General features: G+C 32.5%; 1 protein-coding gene across 4 annotated transcripts in view; it reads right to left on the bottom strand.

Annotated features, from left to right (window-relative positions):
- The window catches only part of NECTIN3 (nectin cell adhesion molecule 3), a 128,649-nt gene that overhangs the window by 62,476 nt on the left and 47,462 nt on the right, over positions 1-18,711 (bottom strand). For 2 of the 4 annotated variants that reach the window (XM_042954932.1, XM_042954934.1), the window contains 4 exons: positions 17,463-17,759; positions 14,691-14,808; positions 10,838-10,989; positions 1,678-3,022 (listed from right to left, as the gene is read on the bottom strand). In XM_042954932.1, coding sequence (XP_042810866.1) covers positions 2,442-3,022; positions 10,838-10,989; positions 14,691-14,808; positions 17,463-17,759 — 1,148 coding nt within the window. In that variant the 3' untranslated portion in view covers positions 1,678-2,441. Of the gene's footprint in view, positions 1-1,677; positions 3,023-10,837; positions 10,990-14,690; positions 14,809-17,462; positions 17,760-18,711 lie in introns of those variants that run through there. The other 2 variants (XR_006207081.1, XM_042954935.1) reach the window with 2 other exon arrangements.

Raw genomic sequence — 18,711 nt, 5'->3', positions numbered from 1 at the left:
AAAGTTCTAATAAACAGCAGTGCAATGCTTCAGAAAGTCTTAACTAGTACCAGCTTCTTAAAATTTTGAAATCTTAGTTTGTCAAATGATTTATATTAAGGATACAGAAGGTATCAAACATTCACTTGCCGTTTTCCATGTCATCCTCTCCCATCATAAAACAAAATAGAAAAAAATAACAACCCTAAACACACAACGGCCACAATATAAAAGGAAGGCCATAATCACTAAGCGGATATTTATATTTTTGTAATACAGCTCTTAAAATATAATATTTCCTTCAGATTATACTCAAGAACCACTGAGATTTATACAGTGATTATTCTGCTCAGATTCATATAGCATTTCAAACCATTGTTCTAAAGATGAAATTGTGAACAAAAAGCCACAAATTCCTATCTTCTATGGCAAGAAATTTTAGATCCATCTTTCTTGTGGCCATATGAGTGCTGGTATTTAAATTAAAAAATAAAGTCCACTTTAATCACAGGGTATTATCAATAAAATTTTGCTTCCAATGACTTGGACCAAAGAGTCTTAATATTTGTATATCAGTGGTTAATTATATTAAAACCACATATTTTTTAACAAGATATCAGTGAGCTTACCTGTGTCCTCTGCTGATATTACAGTCTTATACTACGTGTGTAAGTGGGAAGAGAAATAAAAGAGGTTTCTAATTTCCACAAAATACGGATAGTCAAAAGAGAGGAAAGTATGTTACAATTGTTTAGAATAAGGCCTTGACTACTCGCAAAATTCTATGAACATGTTAGAATTTTGTCTTATAAAACATTCCTTTAGATTCGACAAGGATCATCAGGAGTGGAGCGGTTGGGGGATTAAAAAAAAAAAAGTACCTACTTTGCCTTTTTATTAACAAAATAATTTATTTATGATTCTCCTACTAACCACTTCGATTCCTGGCAAAATACCTAAGGCAATTCTACACAGTTCTTTTTTTCAAATGAATCATCAACAGAAAACAACATCTTCTTTGGGCTTCAAAATAGTTGTCATCATTACAATTTTATAGGACTCCACTGTAGAAGCAATTTAATTACCTCACAAAGAAGATCCATCCACATTTGAAGATTTAGGTAACATTTCGTTTTCAAAAGATACATGATTTTTGGAAAGAATAGACTTAATGAATTATGCAAAAAACAAAAACAAAACAAAAAACCTTATGATGTTTCCAGTTTTAATTGGAAAAGCAAAAATCTTGAAACAAATACATACATTTAGGAGGAAGAGGGGGATGATTTGCCAATACACATCAGCAAGTGCTAGTGACTGGTTCTATAATTCATATTTTTCTCATTAAACCTCAAATTTACAAGTTTATTCTAATTTTTCTGTATATTTACCCGTTTGAACAACATTCACTAGTAGATAACTAAAACAAGATGGGCTAGAAAATTCTTTGTATGGATTTTTGGCTGACGTATCTCATTTCTAAAAACTGTACTCCAATACTAATTTGCCCATATTTTTCCATATACTGAAATGCCCTTTCTGAACTACATTTAACTGCGTACCATCTTTTCATTATTATTCTTATATTTAGGACATAAAGCATTCAAACAGAACTATGTATGCCACTTAATGTACCCAAATCCATGTTCGTATGACATTATAAGAACTGTCCTCCAGAGATGAAAAAAAATGTAATAATTACGTTTAAAAGGCATGTTTTTATTATAACTCTTGTATGTATTTTGGACAAAAATACTGACCAGCTAATTAGGCTCTTCCACACAGCATGTTCACTGAGTTTACTACCACAGTTTTAGTGCAACAAAATATCTTTGAAAAGCCACTCTACAGTAATTATGGCAAGGCTCATTAAAATGCAGAGGTAAAGATTCCATTTATATAGAAACTTAGAAAACAATGTTTGAAAAGGAAAGATGTTTTATCAGGCTGAATATTTTGTTTTGTATACTAAAAATATATATAAACATTTCTTGAATTAGTTTTATAGTCAATTTTCATGTAGTATCATTTAGTGGTGATAACTTTTGAGAGGTATATGTTTAACAAACATTATACTTGAGATTATAGTCTTAGGTAAACATTTAATACACAATGCCAAGGTAGTTTCCTTTTTTTTTTTCCTTTTTAATTTTTGTACCAAAAAAGTCATACATTTAATGTTGACATTTCTTCTTACCTGTGTGCCTCAGACCAATAAAGTACTCTGCATTAAAATTTAAATCTTGAGACAGTAGTACAGCATTGAAAAAAAATTGTAAAGCAGCTCAGATACATTGAACCCAGATTTTACATTTTCATTTGTCAAATTAGAATATAAAAAGTAAGCTTGAAAATCAAGTTGAAAAAGCTTATTCTTCCTCAAGAAAAAGTATGAACAATCTGAAAATGATCAACTAGTATGAATGAAACATTGTACATAGGTAAGTCACGTTTAGTGGTTGCTAAACATACCACTCCCTCCTGGAAATTACGGAACCATCTACATGTGAAACTAAGTCATCTTCATTGTCGTCATAATGTTCATCGCTGACGAACTTCATTCCCATTTTTAGATCTTCATAATAATCCATTGGTCTTTCAAACCTACTGAGATTTTCTACATTGTTCCACTGCGTTTTTTCAGGCTCTTCTAAATAGTCTTTCCGTATTAGATTGTTCACTGGATTTTTGTTTTCTTTTTTCACACTGTCTGGGTAAGAATCAAGCTCATCTTGTTGGAGAACATCTATTTGTGATTCTTTTTGCATATCTGATGGTGGAATGTAGTTCTTGGCAAAGTAGTCTCCACGAAACGTCCGTCTTCTCCTATAGCAGAATATTCCAGCCAAAACACTCACAAGTACTATGAAGAGAGCCCCACCCACTACACTAGCAATGATTGTGCCAATTGTGTCATCCTTAATTGTTGCCAAAGTTGACAATGGGAAGGGCAATTTTTTTGGTTCTGTTGCTAGATCCTCGATGTCAGCAGTTGAGGGATGCCACTGAATTGTAGGCTGAAGGGTGGTAGTGGTAGGAGGATCTAATGGAAACAGTAAAGATAGACAAGACACAGAAAGGCAAAGAATGTCAATGCAGGCTGATTTGGCAGCAAGTTGAAAAGACAGCACAGTTAATGAATATATATTCATAGTAATAATAGTTTTTCATTCTTAAGATCAGAATGTGGTGGTACTTACATATTTTTAAAAAATAAGGAAACTGGCATTTAGTCAGTTACCAATGAGGTAAAAGGAATATAAAATGGTCTATGATGTAAATCCTGAATTATTCTATTCAAAGCTTTAGCATGATCTTGTACTCCAAGGAATACTTTTTTTTTTTTAAATAAAGAATATTACTTAAATGTCCTATATACAGCTGGCTTAAGAATTACGATACCAAAAAATTAAGTAATCCAAATGTACATTTTCTTAGCCAGAAGAACAAAGAAATAAAATGAAAGAATAAAAAAATTAAAGTATGTTTCTTAATATCCATATTGACCTAATTTTACTTTTGTAAGATCTGAACTTATCTTTAAAAGAATGAAAAACTATAGATTCTTGTTAAGTGGCCATAGTATAAGCTGTTGGCTTAATAATTCTCTCAAAAATATTTTCCTTAAGTAAAGAGAACTTTTAATTTTTAGGAAGGACATATGTAGTACATATCATTCTTTAGTAATTTGAAAATAAAAAGCATACATTTAAACTGTGTTAGCCAAATGGGCTATATCATCAAATGAAACTAACAGACAAAAACAAAGTAAAAACATGTTATAAAATGTTATAAAAATGTCATCGCCATGTCTATATCCCATGGGTAAGATATCTGAACATTTAGGAAATTGAAGAATTTCAACCGTATCTGTAAAATTTATTGTCACATCACTTTAGTATGAAGTATCAAAGAGCAGCTAATATTTTAGAGAGAACATTCTAATAATACTTAAATATTAGATGCAAATGATCCTGTGTATTGCCATTAGATTATAGAGTAAATAGCCATTAATATTAAAAAGCAACTAAACATAAATAGTAAAAATTAAAGATTGGTTAATTCTCAATTAAGTGGTATTTGTAGGTCATGTTATATAAAACTCTAGAGTTTGAAGAAAGGATGAGTTAAAAAATCTTGAATTTCTTCTTTGATAAAAAACAAATGACCCGAATGATAATCTCCTACAATTAATTTTTAAATGAGTGGTACTGATAGAGCTTTTAAAAAAAATGATTGTTAGAAAAATACTAAATCTACATGGGGTAAGTTATTCTAAAATTACAAGCTAAAGAAAAATACTTACTGAAACAGGTTTCATCACGGAATGCCGTATGTATAGAATGTGGTAAAAATTTAGCAAGTACAATATAAAATTTAACAAGTACAGTATAACTAATTTCCTATGAGTGTAAACCAATATAACAGGCAATCCTGTCAAGTACTTTGAAGTGAGTATTAGTCATCATATTATATGTAAGTGAATCAAGAGGAGTTTTAATTTGTAAGACCATATTATTCACTAGCTGAACAAACTCAATCCTAAAAAAAATTGTGGAATTGTAGAATCATTTGTAGTATAAAAGTAGTAAAAAGTAAAGCCTCCTATCATATAATGCGACCTCACAGAACCAGGATATTAAAAAATTAAATTAATTAATTAAAAATTAATCATTTGTAAGGCAACTCATGAGAAAAAGAAAAAAGTACAATAAACTGGCATCACCAGGTTTAAACAGAAGTACAAATCACTGAAATAATTATTTGTAATTCACACATTTTTGTGCACACAGATTTTAAGTTTTTGATAGGTCTTAATGAAATGCCACTTTTCTCAGAACAGTGCATATACCTGAGCTCTCACCAAGCACAAATATATATAACTCATTATTTTTACTAAGTATCCTTAAAAAAAAATCACTGACATTTATTTCTACTTGCAACATTCTTTGTGTAAACACAGATGGATGACTACTACTTAACTCAGATTTAACAAAATACAGCTTTCAGAAAATCTAACTACCAAAAAAAAAAAAAGAAAAAAAGTAACAACAACAACAACAACAACCTATTTAAAAATTTTATTTAATTTTGTCAGTGGTTCTAAAAATTTTTTAACCTGCCATCCCCTCCTCAAACACTGCTAAAAATAGCATAGCCTCACTATTATGATTCCATGAAAGAAGGACTGTTGCTAATACTTATTTTGTATTTTAAGCAATGGACATATGACAAGTACCCAAAACATTTATTCATGCTTTCTAATTCTTGCCCTGCTCCAAGATAATTACAATGAGAGTTAGAATTTGCGTAAAGAAACAAAAGGACTATTGTGTAATCACTAACAGCTACTTATTTATCATAATTTAAAATCCCTTCCAACAGCATTCCTTATTTTTTCAAACATTGTTTTTTGATATGATTTGTAGAATGTGTGATAAATGAGCATATAACAAAGGTAATCAACTAGTAGAGACTCAGTTCTCTACAGTCACATGAAGAAATTCGTTTTTCAAATTAATGAGTTCTGCCAAATAGGAAAACAAATTAGTGCAGTAAGGCCTCTGTAGCTACAAAGCATATTTTAGCCTAATAATTACTGTGCTAAAATAATTTGTTGATTTCTTATTTCTTTTACACTTATATGAATTGTTTAAACAGAATCTAGGAATTCTAAAGTTTAAAGATTGCTAGTTAGGTGTGGATTCTTATGCCAGATATTATGCCTAGGTCCTAAAATCAACAGGATTCAAAAGTCAAGATTTGTATACCAATATACTTTGAGTTTATGGCATGGGGGAATGTATGTGATACATAAAAATTTGCTTCTCTAACTATAGACGCTGGCGAGGATGTGGGGAAACGGCAACCCTCTTGCACTGTTGGTGGGAATGCAAACTGGTGCAGCCGCTCTGGAAAACAGTATGGAGGTTCCTCAAAAAATTAAAAATAGAACTACCCTATGACCCAGTAATAGCACTACTAGCAATTTACCCAAGGGATACAGGAGTGCTGGTGCACAGGTGCACATGTACCCCAATGTTTATAGCAGCACTTTCAAGAATAGCCAAATTATGGAAAGAGCCTAAATGTCTATCAACTGACAAATGGATAAAGAAGATATGGTTTATGTATGCAATGGAATACTACTTGGCAATGAGAAATAATGAAATCTGGCCATTTGCAACAACGTGGATGGAACTGGGCGGTATTATGCTAAGTGAAATAAGTCACTCAGAGAAAGACAGATACCATACGTTTTCACTCATATGTGGACCTTGAGAAACTTAACAGAAGGCCATGGGGGAGAGGAAAGAGAAAAAAAAGTTACAAACAGAGAGGGAGGCAAACCATTAAGAGACTCTAAAATACAGAGAACAAACTAAGGTTTGATGGGGGGGCAGGTGAGAGGGGAAAGTGGGTGATGGGCATTGAGGAGGACACTTGTTGGGATGAGCACTGGGTGTTGTATGGAAACCAATCTGACAATGAAGTATGTTAAAAAAAAATTGCTCCTCTAGTCTCAAAGAGAAGTAAGAAGTATCAGGGAAAAACACACACCAAAAACAACTAGAAAAACACAATTTCCAGCAGTCATTTAGTACTGTATAAAGATTCACTGTACCTCCATGAGGAATAACTGAAATTGAATATTGCAATCTTGGATCAATCACATCTTCCAAAATCTTACACTTAGCAATGTGGATGAACTGTATTAGAAAATTACAACTTCCTTCAAACAGAGTTGCTAACTCTACTCTGGTCTGACTAGATCTTTTAGTCTCCAGTCATAAGATATGTTCCTTTTATAAATATTTTAAAAAATCATTTCTGAAATTGTAAAATACGAATTTTAATACTGAGGTAAATATTTTTTTTTCCCTAGAGGGAAAAGGATTTATTTATGTAACTTACAATAAAAAAGATCAATAACTTGATTGTTTGCTCTTAGTGAATTATGGCTTTTTATTCTGATAAAAGCCTACTAGGCTTTATTAGTCATTTTGGAAAGGCAGTAGTATATCTAGGATACTTAATATCCTCCAAGAAGTTCTCAGCAAAATTAACTAAACTCAACATAGTATACTGTATTAAATATTAAAGACTCTGGATAGAAAGGCAAAGTCTAATTCTTGATGATGGCTTAAAGAAAAGCATCTTATAATGCTATCTTTCTGAAGTACTTAGCAATAATTAACTGATTTTTCATATTTACCCAATATTCTATTCCCCCTCTTATGAGACTTAGTAGAGGATGATCAAAAAATGTGCACAGTTTATCACCAGTGTTATGTTCTTTACCTTGTCAAAGAAAATAAAGATACATAAAAAGCACATTCTGGAGTTTTAATTTTTTCCTGATGGTTTTCTTCTCAAACAAATATTTTCATACATGCAAGAAAAGTTTACTAAACACCTATCACATGCCAAAAATTATTGCAGATGGTGGGGACATAGTAGTGATTAAAACAGATGAAAGGACTTATGTTCTAATAGAAGTAAAAACAGCATATAAATAAAATATGAACATTTATGTGGCCATAAATACTGTAGAGAAAAATAAGGCAGAGAAGGAGACAGAAAGTAGTAAAGGGGTGATAAAAAAGTTTCAATTTTCAGTTTTAAATATAGTTATGAAGGTGATACTTGAGCAAAGACCTAAAGGAAGTGAGGGAAAGAGGTGTAAGGATATCTAAAAGGCTTTCCAGCAGGAGCAACAGCATGTCAAAGACTCTTGAGGTAGCAATGTGCCTGTTATGGTCAAAGAATAGCAAGGAAGCTAGCAACAAGGCCGAGGGAGCAAGAGATATAATAAAAGATGAAGTCAGAGAGATAATCTAGGACCAGAGCATGTGCAGACCCTTATAATAGTCATTGAAAGATTTGGTTTAATTGAGGGTAAAATGAGAAGTCCACAAAAGGTTTGCAGGAGAGAAATGACATGATCTGACATGTCCTTTATAAGGATCACTCTGGCTGCTCTTCTAAGGATAAATTAAAAGTAGAAAGAATAAATGGCTGTTTTAATTGTGAAGTAAGGGTTGGGGCACCTGGGTGGCTCAGTCGGTTAAGTATCTGACTCTTGATTTCAGGTCAGGTCATGATCTCAGGGTTCATGGGAGCAAGCCCTTCATTGGGCTCTATACTGACTGCACAAAGCCTGCTTGGAATTCTCTCTCCCTCTCTCTTCCTCCCCTGCTCCACACACACACATTCTTTCTCTCTCCGTCTCTCTCAAAATAATAAACAAACAAACAAACAAAAAATAGTGAAGTAAGGGTTGCTGACGGTTTGGGTCAGAATACTCACAACAAAAGTGGAGACACAGTAAGGTTCTGCATACGACATAATGGAAGATCTGTTGATGGACTGGGTGAGATATGAGAGAACAACTGAAATCAAGAATAAGCATCAAGGTGCTGGTGAGGATGTGGAGAAACAGGAATCCTCTTGCACTGTTGGGACTGCAAACTGGTGCAGCTGCTCTGGAAAACAGTGTGGAGGTTCCTCAAAATATTAAAAATAAGAGCTACTCTATGGCCCAGCAATAGCACTACTAGGAATTTACCTAAGGAATTTACCATATGCTGATGCATAGGGGCACATGTACCCCAATGTTTATAGCAGCACTATCAACAATAGTCAAATTATGGAAAGAGGCTAAATGTCCATCAACTGATGAATGCATAAAGAAGATGTGATTTATATGTTCAATGGAATACTACTTCGCAATGAAAAAGAATGAAATCATGCCATTTGTGGCAACACACATGGAACTGGAAGGTATTATGCTGAGTGAAATAAGTCAGTCAGAGAAGGACAGATATTATATGTTTTTACTCATATGTGGATCTTGAGAAACTGAACAGAAGACCATGGGGAAAGGGAAGGGGGAAAAAACAGTTACAAACAGAGAGGGAGGGAGGCAAACCACAAGAGACTCTTAAATACAGAGAACAAAGTAAGGGTGGATGTGGGGCTGGAGGAGAGGGGAAAGTGGGTGATGGGCATTGAGGATGGCACTTGTTGGGATGAGCACTGGCTGTTGTATGTAAGCTAATTTGACAACAAATTATATTCATAAAAAAAAAAAAGAATAAGCATCAAGGATTAAACTCTGAGTAAATGTAAGGATGGAGTTACCAATGACAGAAGAAAGGAGGGAGACTGTTAGAGGAAGAGGGCAAGGGGCAGAAGATCAGGACCTCAGTTTTGAATGTTAAGCCATAAATGCCTATTATATTTCTACAAAGAGTTAGTGATCTTTAATAGGCAGTTGGACACGTAAGTCAAAAGTACTGGGAAATGGACCCACAATGCCAAAAGATATAAATTTAGGATATCATCAACAGAATCAGTATATATAAGAATGCCCAAATTGAGCCTCAGTATTTAAATGATTACATAATAATACACTGAGCCTGAGATTTACAAATAATATCCCATACCAAACTATACAACAGAAACACAAACAAAAAGTAAGCCTTCCTCAGGTAACTACGTTTTAAATATACATTCCCTGTGGCATTAAGATCCTTAAAAAAAAACAAAAACAAAAACAAAAACCTTTAAGGAAAGAAAGGGAGACTAATAAACTAATATTTAATCTCAATCTGATTTCCACTAAAGCACTGCTGCTGGCAGAAAGGGCTAGCAAGGGATGTACACAGCTCTAAGCTTCCTGTGAGATTCATGCAAAAATATATTTGCATCATGCCTATCATGTGCCAGGCGCTAAGTGCTGAGTATTCAATGGTAAATGAAGCAAATGCAAAATGCTTAAATGTGAGGATGAATAATAAGTACACAAGTTAAGCATAAAACTAAAAATTGTGGGAAATGCTAAGAGAAAATAATATGAGGGATTGTTTCTAGATTGAGGGATCAAAGATGGAGAATATAACATTGAAGTAAGTTTAAAATTTCTCTAAAAATCGAACTTACTTAGTTTTAGATCAGAACAGAGATAAAAACCTTAGCTATATCCATTACATAATTACCATACAAACCTGCTTTTCTCAAGGTTCTCTTCCTTTTTCCTTTAATTTTCCATTTTTTAGACATGAAGATTGCTATATTCTTATAGCCAATAAGGAGATGCTCGAAATATTTTATATAATTTTTACAACTGAGCATTCCATTAATAATTTGTTATAGCCACACCCATGAATAAATGTATTTTTAGCTCTAACAGTATTTTGTGAGTATCCAAATTTATATATTCAGTCAAATGAACAGAAATGTTCCTTGTAAAATAAATGGGATGTGAAAAATCTAAGTTCTTAGTTGCTTAAGGCCTGGTAATAAGAAACATCTTAAATTTTATTTCATTAGCACATTTTCAATAGCATTCCTACTTAACCTCTCAGTATTCCAATATGATAGAGTTCCATATTGAGTGACAAAGTATGTTCTTTAATAAGCCAGGTCATCAAAGTCAATATCCCATTTTATTTATGAGACACTTGTGTTGAGTGACAACCAAAAACAAATAAACAAACAAACCCAATGTAAAGATGTTCTCGGTGTAAAGATGAGAGAACCTAGAAAGGTACACACTATCTATAAAAGGAATACTTAATACTAAGTAACTGAAAAATTAACTATATGCAAAGGTCTTAAAATGTATATAAGCTTATTGCATAGACTCTTTGACATTTCTTTAAGTAATGGCACTTTACATATGTGTTTCAGGCAGGGCTACTTTATTATATCTCTTTTAGATTATTTGGAAAACCTCACACTGAGGAATCTGTATCTTAGCAAGTATAAATTGCCAATGAGAACATAGTGTTATTATTACTGCTGTTACAGGAATAATTTCGTTAACTCATTTCACCAGTAGATAGTAACTTACCTGAAATGTAGATGACCTTTTGATCACTCCTTTGACCAAGGGAATTGGTCACTTTACAGACATAAACACCAGAATAATTGAAAGTCAATGGATGGACAAAATGAAGAGTATTGTCTGAAGCCAATAAACCATCAGGCCACTGTCCATCTAACCTAGATTTTAAAAAGCATGAAATTATTTTATGTATCGTCAGACTTTATTCACAGACAGCTATTTAAATAAGATACCACACTTTTGAGATATTAGTAAAAGAACTGGCATTCTTTAGGTAAAATTCACTATGAAATGAAAGCATATAAGATGTGAATTGTCAATAAAAATGAACAGACAAAAATCCACGAAGAATACCCACTCTTTCAGGAAAAACAAAAAGTAAATAAATAACCATTCTTTCAAAATACTAAATGACAGAGGTGGAAGTAGGCCAACATATTAGAATGGGAAAGAAGGAGAGAAAAAATTGTGTGATTTTAAGACTCAAATTCAGAAAATTGGAAAATTAGAAAAATGTATTATTTGAAGACATACAGTATCAAAGGAATTACAAATAATTCTCAGTGAATACATCAATTCATGATATATCTATAAATTCCTTGATGAAAAGTCAACACATTTAAGTACATAGTAATGTTTTAGCACCTTCTGTAACATATTTAAACAGCATTATTTCATACTGAGCAAATTTATACAATGCCCCATCCAAAGAGGATTAGTTTCTAAAGCATCAAAAAGGGTCTTCTTATAAAATAATCTCAATTTTAAGGTGGGCATCTGGGACAGTAAAAACCAAGACACCATTTTGGCATCAATAAAAACTTTTTAAAAATAGATGTCTATACTAATTTGGCTCTAAGACGTCCTGTTATACATTAGCATAAACCACAATAAGAATAAAATCCCACTGCAACTCTAAAGCCATTCACTGCAATGGAACTAAGTATACTGTTATACATCATATCACCAAATTTAGGGTACCAAAAAATACACCAATTTATTTTGAAATTATTTCTAAAGTCCATGAGTAATTTTTTTAAGAGGACAAAAAGTCAAGCAAACCCAGGCACTCAAGTATTATGGTTTGAACTAAGATTTTCAAAAAGTCCATTCATTCATTCACTTGGCTATCCATTACTTAGTTACCAGTAGCTTACTACTAATCATACTCTACTCTGTTAGTGCTGCTGAGATTCACAAGTAAATAAGATCAGGTTCTTGCTTTCAATGATCTAAGTATATAGAAGACCAACAACTAATTACAAAGGGAATAAGAATAAAAAAAAAAAAAAACAATAAAAAGGTAGAAAGAAACAAAACCAACACTGGACCATAAGAGGAATGATTTTGTTCTTCAAATCCCAGGGTAGTAGATAAAAGAACAATCAAAATCTTTTACAGTGCTGGAACTTCAATTTAGCACTGAAGAAAAAAGATAATATTCTCACATGGCTTAAAAAACAGAAACACCCAGCCTTCTTCTAAGAAGACTTTGAAAAGAACACTAGTACAAGCACACGCTTTCAAAAGGTGAACATTTTCTAGGAGGGTGAGAATGAATATGGAGTGTATAAATCTTACCAATTATCTCTCTGCACTTTGAGGCCCAAATTCTAATCCCTTTAATTCTGAGAAATAGAAAAATGGCTTATAATCCTTTAAAGTTGCTTATTCAAATAAGCCATAGTCATAAAAATCTAAATATCACATTAAACTCACAGCAAATGACATGCTAAGCACTTTCTATGCTATTTCACTTATGCTACTTCGTTTATATTCATTGTCTCTACTCTCACAACTCTATGACATACTTTTATCAGTGAAGAAACAAAATTAGAGAGATTAGGCATCATACTCAAAAAGACATCTAGGAATGGAACTCAGAATTGTATAACTTTTAAAAATAACCTATCACACATCTTAACCAAAGACTGTTTCTCACTTTTAGGAAAATGTAAATGAAAAAAACCTTCTCTACTTTAAAAACTGTATCTTTGCTTAAAGACAACAGATGTATCAAATATACTGTTTCCTTGCTCCCACAAAATCCCACCTAAAACAAGGGTAAAGGAATTGAAAGCTATTAAAAACCCACAAAGAAAAACAAAACAGGAGACACAATTCATCAGACAAGATGTTTCAACAAACTTTCAGAAGACGGAAAAGAGATGGCAAAAACAATACATGCTTTAAGCCATTCAATCAAGATTGATTTTTATCTCTAGGGGACAACTGGCATGTCTGGAGACTACAGGGTTGGGGGAGGAGGGGCATAGTTTGAGGCCAGGGATGCTGCTAAACATACTGCAATTCACAGGACTGCCTCCCACAACAAAGATTTATCCAGCCCAAAATGTCAATAGTGCCAAGGCTGAAAAACTCCACTCTGGGCTGAAGAAGTGCTTCCAGAAGGCATATGAATGGGAAGGCAGCCAATGTGCTCCAAAGAACCCAAGATTTGGAGTTTGACTCACTGTACTACAGAAAGCCAGAGTGAAGCAGAGGGCTAAGAATTAATGAGATTAGTTGAAAGTTGAAAAAAAATAATGGACTCCTCTCAACTCTGTACAGATACTAGACACTTTTGATTTAGAAATAAGAATGAATTAAAAAAAAAAAAGAAAGAAGAATGAATTAATATATACTCAATAAAAAAAAAAAGAAAACTGGCCATGAAAAAAAAGACTTTCACTCTTCCTAAGTGACATCTGAAGCTTCTCCAGGCAAAGAATCCTCTCTACCTGATCACTCTAAATGGAATCTACTAATGAGTAATTCCCACTCTAAAGACAGAGTTTCCACTCAGCATTTTATTTTAATACATCACTGTGAAACGACTGGACAACTGAGAAAATTAAGGAATATCTACAAAATGAAAGACCAAACAAAAAACAAAAGAACTTGAAGCAGAAAAAAACTCTCTGAGGAAATAATGTTAGTACTGTATTCTTGGGAAAAAACAAAAAGACATTATATCCATAAAATAAGAAAAAAATGCTATGAAAAGAACAGAGAAATAAGAAAATGCTCTTAGAAATTAAATACACCCCCAAAATATTTTAAATCAGTAAGTCAATTAGGGAAAAAAAAAATCAAGGAAATCTAGGAGAAACAAAAAATTGTTTGAAAAATAAGAAAGGATATTTAGTATACAAAAAATAGGTCTGGTAAACCAAAAAAAAAAAAAAAAAAAAAAAAAAAGGAGGGAAATGACCAAAAAGATGAGAAAATTATACACAGTTGACAGATACAAGTCTCAAGACTAGAGGGGGGCCCTAAATACTGAGAAAAATGAGTGAAAATCTTAGTATAACAGTTTGAAATTTCACAGATAAAGAGAATTAAGGATATTCTTTGAGGCTACGAATTCTTAGCCTCAGGGAAAACAAAGATCTTAGACAAAAGAAAACAGAATTCCAGTATACTACTTAGTTCTCAGTAAATAGTATTTACTTGTCATAGGGAGGCAAACACTGACTACAGAGTTTAACTAAAAGTAGCTGAATTTCACTGGGACTCATAAAGGTAGGAATATGTGTATGGGTATGTTTGTGTGTGAAGGGGTAGATATAAAATTAAATTTTCATCTGCCACAATAGTCAATAAATAGTATTAAGAAGTAGCAATTTAAGACCTATGATGGTAACTACCAGAAGGAACTGCTAAAAAGGAGCCTCTGAGAAACAGAACTGCAGGGATAGAAAGGTAGGGGAGAGGTGGGACAAGAGAACACTCAGAAATGCTTAATTTTCAACTGTTACTATGATCATGTATTACACAGATAAAAAAAATTAATTATGCATTTAAGAATACTTTTCACTTTATATAATTTCTCTTTAGAAGTATCTGACATTATTACCTGCTCCACACAGATTTGAAGGGTGGTGGATTTGCATCAGCATTACACTTGAGATTAACACCTTTTCTTCCTACAAACCAATTCCCATCATAGCCTGTTACTGAAACCTCAGGAGCATCTATAAAATAAATGCATAACAGGACAAATTATCTTTTGTTAGTGATAAATGCAATATATAATGACAAAGCATTAAGATAATAGACTGGAAAACAGTAGTTAATATATTAGTTGACTGAAACTGCACGAATGTACAATGAGTACCCAAACCCTAGGCAGCTGTAAGCATGTACAGTTCTAGTTATTATGGGCACTGAATGTAACAATATTCACAAACCTATAATCACCAAGAACAAAACATAAGAGTTCTATTATAAGAAACACAGATATATAAACAAAGGAAATACATTACACTGCTTACTTGGATGAGACGTGGCATTTAAATACCAAGTCGCCATATAAAACTGTCTTAAAAAATGTTTAATCTGAAAGAAAATATCCCCTAAGAGATACAAAATCAATTACAGAGATTAGACTCTCTGTATTATAATTAATATTCTACGGGTAAGTAGAGATGGAATGTGACATAAACTTTCTAAGGCTAAAATTAAAACTAAAGTAAGTTATCTATGGCCTCAACTGTTCTAAAACATGAAATTTTATCCATTGCACCCAAACATCCTTTGGTATATGTGCAACATAACATAATTAGTTAAATGAGCAATTATCCATACCTACTAGCAATACAAATTTATGCCTTCCAACTACACAATCCAATACTAACCATTCATTCAACCATCATATTGTCTAACTCCTAATAAGTGGCAGGCACTATTGTAGGCATTTGGTATACATACAGACTCTGTATTCATAAAACGTATTTTCTAATAGCTTTTAATAAAGAAGGGAATAATTTAAAAGTATGTGATAAAAACCTATTATGAGAGCCAAGAAAGAAAAGAACAGGATGATACAGAGAAGATAAGAAGGGCCTAATTTAGATTGGGGATGGGGCTGAGGAAGGTCATGAAAGGCTTCCTAAGGCAATGTCACTTTATGCATGGTACAGGGGCCCTGCTGTGAGTTATACAGTAAACTAGATAAATAGTACATGACCAGGTGGGAAGTTACAGAGGGACCAGGTCAGTTTAATTCTGGCAGGGAAGCTTGATCTACTGTCAAGCAAGGTTTACAAAACAGTGGTAAAAAATTAAACTTTTACTAAGGAATAATTAACTACCTCAGTAATTTTAAGAAAGAAATGCCTGCCTCATAAATGCAAAAATTAACAATCATTTTTATAACTTAAAATTGGTACCATAAAATGTTACTGAAAGAACAGTACAGATATCTGTGTGTTTACCTTCTTTTACTAAGAGGAAGGAACAAGTACTAAGTAAGGTATTCCCAAAGAATACCTCCAAATTTTGATATGAATTTTGGATAGAAGATTTTATCTCTTTAAACTTTGTTCACATGTTTTATAGGTGCCAATTAAAGAAAAAAAAGTCATGAGTATTCTAACATTTAAAGAACAAGTCAATAAATCTAAGCCATAATTATATGTCTTACATTAAAAGAAATATTTTTATATATTTAGGATTGCATTCAAGCAAACACCAACCAAAAAAGAATAACATACATAATACAAATTGAAGAAAATGTCAGTCATTACTAAATACAAGGAAGGACAAAATATGTATGAGGAAAATATTAATAGTACTTACAATTGGGATCTGAATTTTACAAGAAAAAGGAAAAAGTTAAGTCTGTGAAAGTAAGGTAGGAAAAGGAAAAAGAGAAATTTTAATTGGATTCTCCAAAGAAGTGAAAAGAAGGTATCTGCACTCCAGAATAAAATGGTAATAACATTCACATAAGATTAAGTTCCCAAGTTCAACCCTATAAATGTTGAAAAAGATTCTCAGAATTAGCTTTAGAAATCATTACACCAAGTGCAATGAATATGTGCAATTTAAAATTCCATGCATGTCATATCAAAAACAAAACACTAGGAATGAAAACTGTAACACCACCTATTCATTTTCATTATCCTTGTTATAAGCTAGCTGCATTACCACTTTTTCTTCTCAAAATTTTTAAGTGCTACATAAAGAACATAACAATTGAGAAAATGTACAGGAAAAAGTACACACACATACATATATACATATACAAACTTCACACACAAGGGAGCATCCCTTAACCAAAAAAAAAAAAATACAAGACGGGCCAAGCTTTGAACTTATCTACAATGGTTATGATCCCAATGATATCTTTAAAATACTGTCTTACTCTATAACATGATCAAGAAAATCAGAGGAGAAACAATAATAAAAAACATAGGTTTTCACTCTAATTAAAATGCATCTAGGCAGTGAAAGATTTTTGCTGAAAACATCATGGGTGGTATCAATAAAACTGAGTAACAGCTATATTAATTGGATTAGAGAAGTTTGTCTCAAAGTATTGCACATTTTGAGGTATAAATATTTCCATAATTTGCTTAAGTCCAGTCTAAAAAGGATAAGATTAAATAATTTTAAGTTGGCGCTCTCCATCTTTACAAACTAAGAAAAAATGTTCTGGTTAAATGAAATTTCCATGAAAATATTTTTAAAAATTAAGAAAGAAAAGGTCAACAAGGAAAAGCTGTAAGAATATCTGAATACTAAATATTCAAATTAAAAAGTCTGACATAGAATTATGTCAAAGGAAGAAAATTAAAATAAAATGCATGATATGTTTCAAAAGCAGATGTTATCATTTACTTACACTGTATATCTAATATGAAAGAATATCGGATGTCCTTTTCCAAGGCTGGATGTTTTACAACACAAGTAATTCGCCTTCCTCTAGCAAATCTGGTTGGAAACAGCTTATACTGACTGACAATTGTTGCCGTTTCATTTGGAAAAGAAGTTGTAGTGGATTCCATTTCACCAAGATCACCTTCCCAGTCAATGTGTGCAACTGGTTTTCCAGTGGCTGCGATACAAATGGCTGCTACCGTTTCATTTCCTCCATCAATTAAAGAATCTGGCCCTTTTATCAGGCTCACAGTGGGTTCAACTGTTTAAATTAAAAAAAAAAAAAAGTAGTTACATTTCAATTAAGAATATATTTACATCCTTCCAAGCCATATCTAACCATATTTCATAAACTTAGAAGCAAAGGCCTATAAAATCTACACACACACTTTTAAGTAATACCAACATCAACTGGATTCTTGGAACAAGAGAGGATCATAAGCAAGGCAAACAAGAAGCTAAGGAAGACTTTATAATCTTGAAGACGGTTCTCCCTAGCAGAGATACGTTTTTCTTTACAGGGACCGATGAGTTCTCCCCAGTTAGTATATGAAAATGTCCTGTAAGTTGGATCATAATTTCCATTATGAGATTGTAAGTACTATCACTCTGCAAGGGGGAAGAATGTAGTTTTTAGACATACAGCTTCATTTTGCAGCAAAAATGTTTACAGAAAATATAAATTAAGTTACCAGTATGGAACCTACATTGTTAAAGTATAATGTCAATAATAGTTATGCTTAGAATGTAGATGACATTACCTTTTTCTAGTATAAGAAAGCTCCTCAGCAGGTGAAAAGTAACCTTAATGCTTAGGCCCTTTCAATCTACCTTCCATTATACTATCTCTTCACATTTTCCAGCAAATTTTATGTGCTTCTTTCCGTATAAATTCCTCAGTCTCACTTCAGGAATTATTTGGCTCAAGACTATAGCTTATTCTGTATATTAAATTTTTATCCCAATAACTTTTATTCATTTCCAAAATTTCCAACTAGTTCTTTCAGTGCCATCTGTTCTTGATTTGTATCTATTTTTTTTTGTTTCATAATTACCTCAAGGCGTATTGATATTTTCCTTATGTATTTCCCTATGTATTTTACAAGATGTACTGCTGTAAAATAGCAATGGGAAAAGTACATACAACACATGTAATGAACACTTTATAGTAAACATCTATGTAACCACCATACATCTTAATAAAAAAAAAAAAA

The sequence above is a fragment of the Panthera leo genome, chromosome C2, assembly GCF_018350215.1.
Source record: "Panthera leo isolate Ple1 chromosome C2, P.leo_Ple1_pat1.1, whole genome shotgun sequence".
NCBI classification, from domain to species: Eukaryota; Metazoa; Chordata; class Mammalia; order Carnivora; family Felidae; genus Panthera; species Panthera leo.
The sequence above is the reverse complement of the archived record's forward strand: the minus strand, read 5'-3'. Positions and strand labels throughout refer to the sequence as shown.